We start from the raw sequence: 6,439 nt of genomic DNA, 5'->3' as shown, positions 1-6,439 counted from the left end.
GGCTACTTGTTCCTTTTAGCCAAGGGGCGATCATGGAAAAGTGGGAAGCGGTCTGTCATTGCTACTTCTACTATGGAAGCCGAATTTGTGGCATGCTTTGAGGCCACTATTCATGCATTGTGGTTGCGAAACTTTATCTCGGGACTTGGGATCGTCGATAGTATAGCCAAGCCGCTGAGAATTTATTGTGACAATTCTGCAGCCGTCTTCTTCTCTAAGAACGATAAATATTCCAAGGGTGCTAAGCACATGGAATTAAAGTTCTTATCGGTCAAAGAGGAGGTACAGAAGCAAAGAGTGTCATTTGAGCATATTAGAACGGATAAGATGGTAGCAGATCCATTAACTAAGGGATTACCACCCAAGGCGTTCATTGGCCATGTAGAACGCATGAGTGTTGTATCAAAGGCCTTGTTATTATAAAGTTAATATGCTTGTAATAAATATGACATCTAGAATTCACTTATAGTATTGTTTCTGTTATAATAGACATGTTAATCATTATAGTATATGTATACATTACAGTTTAGATTACATGTGACTAATTGTGAGAATTAATGTTCTTCTCAAATTAAAGGTTTATCTAGATTTGGAATTGATTTGTGATACATGGAAGGAATCATGTCGATTAGTAAATGACGTGTGACCGCCATGATCCAATTAGTTCTAATTCATTAAAGATACACAAGTTAATGAGCTTAACATAAAAGTGCACATTATAGTATTATTGAACCATTAAGTAAACACAAAGGCCAAGTGGGAGAATGTTAGAATATTTAATAATATTCGAGTGGCCTATGTGTTTCGGGTTTAAATAAAAGTTAAGTTAATATTAAATATTACGGGACTTTAATATAAAAGACGACACCGTGATGGATCGGTCTCGATTAAATGTAATTAAAGTTCGGGAATTATTATTCCCTCTTACCTTACCCTATTATACATCGTCTTTCACGAAAAGGTACGATCGGGTTTGATTGTGCGAAAAGGTACGTAATATATTATATATATTACGGAAGTTAAAAGTATAATCAATCATACTGACAAAAACCACAAACATACGTACAAGAGAAAAGAAAGTGAAAGGGTGAGACAGTTTCTTCTCCATCATCAAGAAACATTAAAGGAAGGGTTAAAGAGGAGAATCAATCGTCTTATACTTCTTATTGAATTGATTGCGTCTGTAAGACATGGACCAAGGTTAGTCCTTTATTTCGTCTATTGATTGTATTAGGGTTGAATTAATTCAAGTCTATATTGATTCTTGGGGCTGATTTCATTATTGAAATCATAAAGTTAATCTTACATAACGGTATAAGATCAATTGGTCTCCCTTGTGACGGGTTACCATTTGTGGCGGATATTTTGTGAGATAAAATGGTAACAAAATGGGTTAGTGGAGAAAGGGGACCACATGAATAGTGTTGTAGAGAGAGAAAAAGTGGGTACTTTGTGAGGTAAAATTGTATCCGTCACTCAAGAGTGACGGATATGTGCCGTCACAAACAAGAATTTGTGGTATAAGATAAAGTTGGAAAATGTTTGAAACTTTAACTAAAAATTTCAAAGTTTTCATTTTTCATATAGGACTAGCCCGTCCCACATTGAGCCTCTCATTTTTTTTTTTCCAAACCGGACTTGTGCCCCAATCAGGTAGGTTATATGGCCACCCATGCAATTCTCTTATAAGACCGTGTTATAGCATAAGACTGATCCAATAGAAGAAAAGTCAAAGCAAAAACATTAATATATTAAATTTTCGATTTATTTGGATAAAATTAACATATTTAAATATGTAAGTTATTAATTTAAAATATTAGGTTATTAAGTGATTTTGTTGGGCTTTATGCTATTGGATTAGTCTTACCTAAATCGAAAATTCTTATTTCAGATGGGTTATTTCCAATCTGAAATAAGACGAAACAAATATAGTCATTTTATGATACTCCTAAAATGTTATTATTTTCTAATAAAATATTACCATCATTTGCAGAGTAAAAAGTGATAAATTTAGTTATAACATTTTGTATCGCACCAAAAAAAAAAGTTATAACTTGTTGTCATTGAATGATTACTTTCTATTTAAAAAATAGTGACATTTAATTCATATTATTTAAATATGTAAGGCTCTCTTCTTTTCAACTTCGTTAGTTACTTTAGTTTATTTACTTTAATTTTAATTTAGTTCATTTTAATTTAGTTCCTCTCAGTTGTAGTGAAAAGAACAAATTTAAGTAACAATTAGTTTTGCTGAAGACGGGTCGGAGCAAGTGACGGGTAATGTCACTCACAAAACGGATAGGGGACAAGGTGGGGCACTCCCATGTGCTTCCCTCTCTCCTCTATTTGAGTCATTTGTGAGAGAAAATGATATCCGTCACTCTAAAGTGATGGATACGTGCCGTCACAAATGAGATTTTTTGTTTAAGTAATTGAAATGTATTTGGTGGCATTTGTGTTAACAAGTGGGTTGAGATCAAATTATAATTTGGCGTCACACACATTATTATAGACAAAGAAGCAAAGAGTAGTATATTTTGTATCCTAAATGAGTGCCACGTTTTATGGTTGTTGCTTTCGTGCAAGCCATCCAATAATTAAGTTTGGATAAGAAGGGCTAAGATGATATTACTGTTCAAGTAAATATGTTCGATCGAAATTTAATTAAAGGGCATTTTATTTAAGCAAATTAGTCACATAAAAAGTTTTTTTTTGCTAATATTTTGTTAATTGTAATACTAGATTTCAATTGAGTGTCACATTGGTTAACTTTTCAAGTTGGTTGCATTATACCGTATGTCCATATTCAATCATACATTGAGGCATGGGATTTGAGTGAAAAATTAAAATCAACTACTTGAGAGTTGAGGTTAGATTTGTAGATCTGGTAAACGGGTTAACTATATCAGGTTTGGGCCAGGCTAGTTCGGATAGGGTCAATCGGATTTGCTAGCTCCGAGTGACCGAGTTAGGTTCGGGTTGTTTCGGGTCAACTATTATCAAGTTATTCATGGATAATAATCCGTTTGCAACAATAAACATTCGGACCGGGTTATTGTGGATCAGGTCAAACTGGTTTTCGGGTCAACCTCTGGTCTTGAGTTCAGGTGTTAAGTCGGGTAAGTTTTGCCAGATGTGGTTAGATGTGTATATAGATATTGACTCTTCTATTTTTCACTGGTATAAAGGACGCTACATGGCGAATGTGATACTGACGGGATTTAAACTCATGTCATTAGTGTCATCCTTATAATTTATCAACTAAGTTAGCTGATATATGCACTTTTCTATCTTACTCGGCTAATTCTTAAGGTTTGTAATTCCATTTTATATGTATACGAAGTCGCAACAACCACCTTGCCGTCCATATTATATCCTCCGTCTTTTGTTATCTTTTATTACGTATATTATTTATAAGTAATATTTTAATCAAAGTTAAACATATGAAAGAATTATTATAATGCTCCCAATTATTACCTATAAATTATTTTATGGGACCAATTTATCAATAAGACCAACCCAATGGCCCAAAATCCAATTAAACTAATTAATATAGTAGTACATTTTTTTTTAATAACATAATATTATAAATTTGATAACTTACACATTTTAACATGTTCGTATTCATTTTAAGATGTCGAGTTATCAAAATAAAAAAAAATGTAAACAAAATTAAATTTGATAAGTAACACATTTTAACATGTCCGTGTCAGACTGTCAGGCCCGCCCTGCCTGGTTCGTGCCGGTTCGTCCATGCTCGTGCCTTGGTACGGGAATTTTCACAAATCGCAGCCGCGGCCCGACTCCAACCCGCTCGTGTTGTTCTCGTGCCGGTGGCATTGTTCATCTGGACCGTGTCGTACCTGTGCCTTGAGTCGTACCGGATTCGTGCCACCCGCCCCTGTCCCGCCCCGAATTGCCATCTCTATATAAGACGGGCCTATAGAAGAGTTGCTTATTATTACCGAACCACAGTAATGGCCCAAAACCGTGACTAGTAAGTCCATGGGCATAATATAAACGAACAAAAACTCAATCACAAAAATTGACTCTAGTGGGTATTTGAGTTGCAAGCCTTTTTCTTTTTTAGGTGGCCTTTTAATATGTTTGTACTGTTTGATTTTAGAATCCTTAGCCCAAAAGCCCAAAACTAAAAAAATCCACGTTGAAAGAAGACCGTTTATTGATTGAATTAACTACGGATTTTACTCTTTCATATACTTGTGAGTTGTGAGTCGTAAATCACAGGTAAGGGTTTCAAATTTTTCTCCAAGTGTACCTTATAACAATACCCGTTCGCCTTCCCAAAGTTAAAATTCTGTCTCCACCACTGATGTAAATCATACGCAATACTAGAATTTGACGATACACGTAAATACTAATAAAGTGTTATAAACAATACTTCAAATTTTGCTACAGCAAGATTAATCACAAATTCACAAAGAACTTATTGATTGACAGCAAGTCTTGCTTGTGACGGTAATACTGAAACCATCTCCCCTTGAATTCCTTGTCAATGCAATCTGCTAATTCTTGATCTTTCAAGCAAATTATTCATAGCAATTGAAAATGCATCCTCAAAAATTTCCAACTTTGCCCTTGGATCAGCATACACTAATCTAGGCATAAGCTCAAAGATTATATACTTCCTCATTTTTTCCCTCTCTTTCAAAGGGATTTTCACCAACACTTCCACCACATTTACCTTCGACGACCTTATATCGTCCTGATCGATATACACTGAGTACTTCCGATAGTCCTCAGGTAAATGCCATGCATACTGATAATACGCGGTGAGTGGATTGAACAAGACTGGAATACAACCAGCAACTAGGGAATCGAATAGCGATTTCCTTGTTGGACTGTCCCCTGCAGGCTGCAGGCAGAACTCTGACTTCATGAATAGTTTAATGACAGGAACCGGGCTAAAACATGCCTGGTTCTCGCAGTCAAGAAAAGTGCATTTATCAGGAGTCGAGGTACATTGGTCGATGATCCTAGACCGTATGCTCTCCGAGGAATTTCTTGAAGCCCCTGCAAAACTGATAAAGTTAACGCGGTGGGTACGTCTCAATTGAGCCTGTAAGTCGAGAATTTCTTTATCTGAGCGAGGATGGAAGTGAGTCGGGTGAGGGACACCGACTTCATTGATCTCCCACGGGTGTCTTTCAATGAGAAGCTTAAACACTCTGTCAAGCCCATCAAGACCCAATAGTCCCGTCCCCCAGGTACCATTTCCAGACCTACGAAAATCCCAAGTAATTTTCCCTAAGACAAGCACATGGTCCAACCCGAAATTCCTTCTCCACGAGCTTTGCGACTTAAGCCAGTCGACCAGCTCGTGGGAGAGGGCGTCTTTCAAGTCGTTAGAGACGTTTTTGAAATGCCATCTTAAAACGTCTAGACCACCGTAAAAGGGCACATAAAAAAGGTTCGCTTCTTCAGCAGTCTTAACCCTGCAAGGATGGTTTAAAACTCGAGAGTGGAAAATCGGTTCCAACGAGTATTGATGAGTGTTATACCAACCGTTCCCTAGCTCGAGGAGAGGCTCGCCTATCCCGTCGTTGCTCAAGTATTTACAAAAATCGAGCCATGTTATTTCCTTGCATTTCGCTAGTAAATCTTTGTTGAATTTTGTAGGTAAGTCATACACATATATCCCCCTCCCATCACAATTTAAGGCATTTAAGGCCTTTGATTTTGCAATGTACGATCGTAGGACTGATACTTGTCTTTCGACCTCTTTTCTTGCATTCACCATCTCTTTGTTGTTAGAAGGCGCGCTTTGAGAGGCAGAAGGCGGAAAATGTGACTCCTTTTGTATGACATTGATCACAGGAAGTGGAATTTCGCAAAAGAGGTTGAATTTTCGAGAAGTTGCACAAATGCGGACAGTGGTATCGGACAGAATTGATGTCGAAGACGACCAGATGAATATGATTAGAACAGCAAGAAGGGAAAATGCTAGGATTTTACTGGAATCGAAGATGCTATTTTCTTTATTTACTGTTTTCTTGGTTATCTTCGATTTCTTGCTTCGCATGGGGATCGCCATTTTTCGAGAGTACGTGATTTTAACAATTTTGTAGCTTTGGTGTACTTCTGGTTAGGTAGCTCATGACATTGAACAACTCATGGGTCTTTATAAGCAATAGTACTGGTACATAGTACATACGAGTATACGAGTATGTTTTAACTAACCGAGTCAATATATAGGGTTTACTAAGTCCGAGTATGTAGTATTTGTAATCGTGCTGTCATGGTATGTGTAATTTGCCAGCTATCACGTATACTCTGGTTTTTGTAATCGTGTTGTCATAGTATATGTAATTTGTCAGCTATCACGTATACTCTGGTTAGGTAGTTCATGAGTCATGACTTTGAACAACTCATGGATCTTTATAAGCAATAGTAGATACGAGTATACGAGTATGTTTTA

General features: G+C 36.7%; 1 protein-coding gene across 1 annotated transcript; it reads right to left on the bottom strand.

The window, feature by feature from the left end:
* Nucleotides 1–4,337: 4,337 nt before the first annotated feature.
* LOC141594039 (xyloglucan-specific galacturonosyltransferase 1-like) lies at nt 4,338–6,090 on the bottom strand. The gene has a single exon (XM_074414254.1). The coding sequence runs from the start codon at nt 6,053–6,055 to the stop codon at nt 4,514–4,516; it is 1,542 nt and encodes a 513-aa protein (XP_074270355.1). The 5' UTR covers nt 6,056–6,090; the 3' UTR covers nt 4,338–4,513.
* Nucleotides 6,091–6,439: the final 349 nt, after the last annotated feature.

The sequence above is a fragment of the Silene latifolia genome, chromosome 8 (assembly GCF_048544455.1).
Source record: "Silene latifolia isolate original U9 population chromosome 8, ASM4854445v1, whole genome shotgun sequence".
Classification (NCBI taxonomy): domain Eukaryota; kingdom Viridiplantae; phylum Streptophyta; class Magnoliopsida; order Caryophyllales; family Caryophyllaceae; genus Silene; species Silene latifolia.
This window is presented reverse-complemented; position numbering and strand designations above follow the sequence as displayed.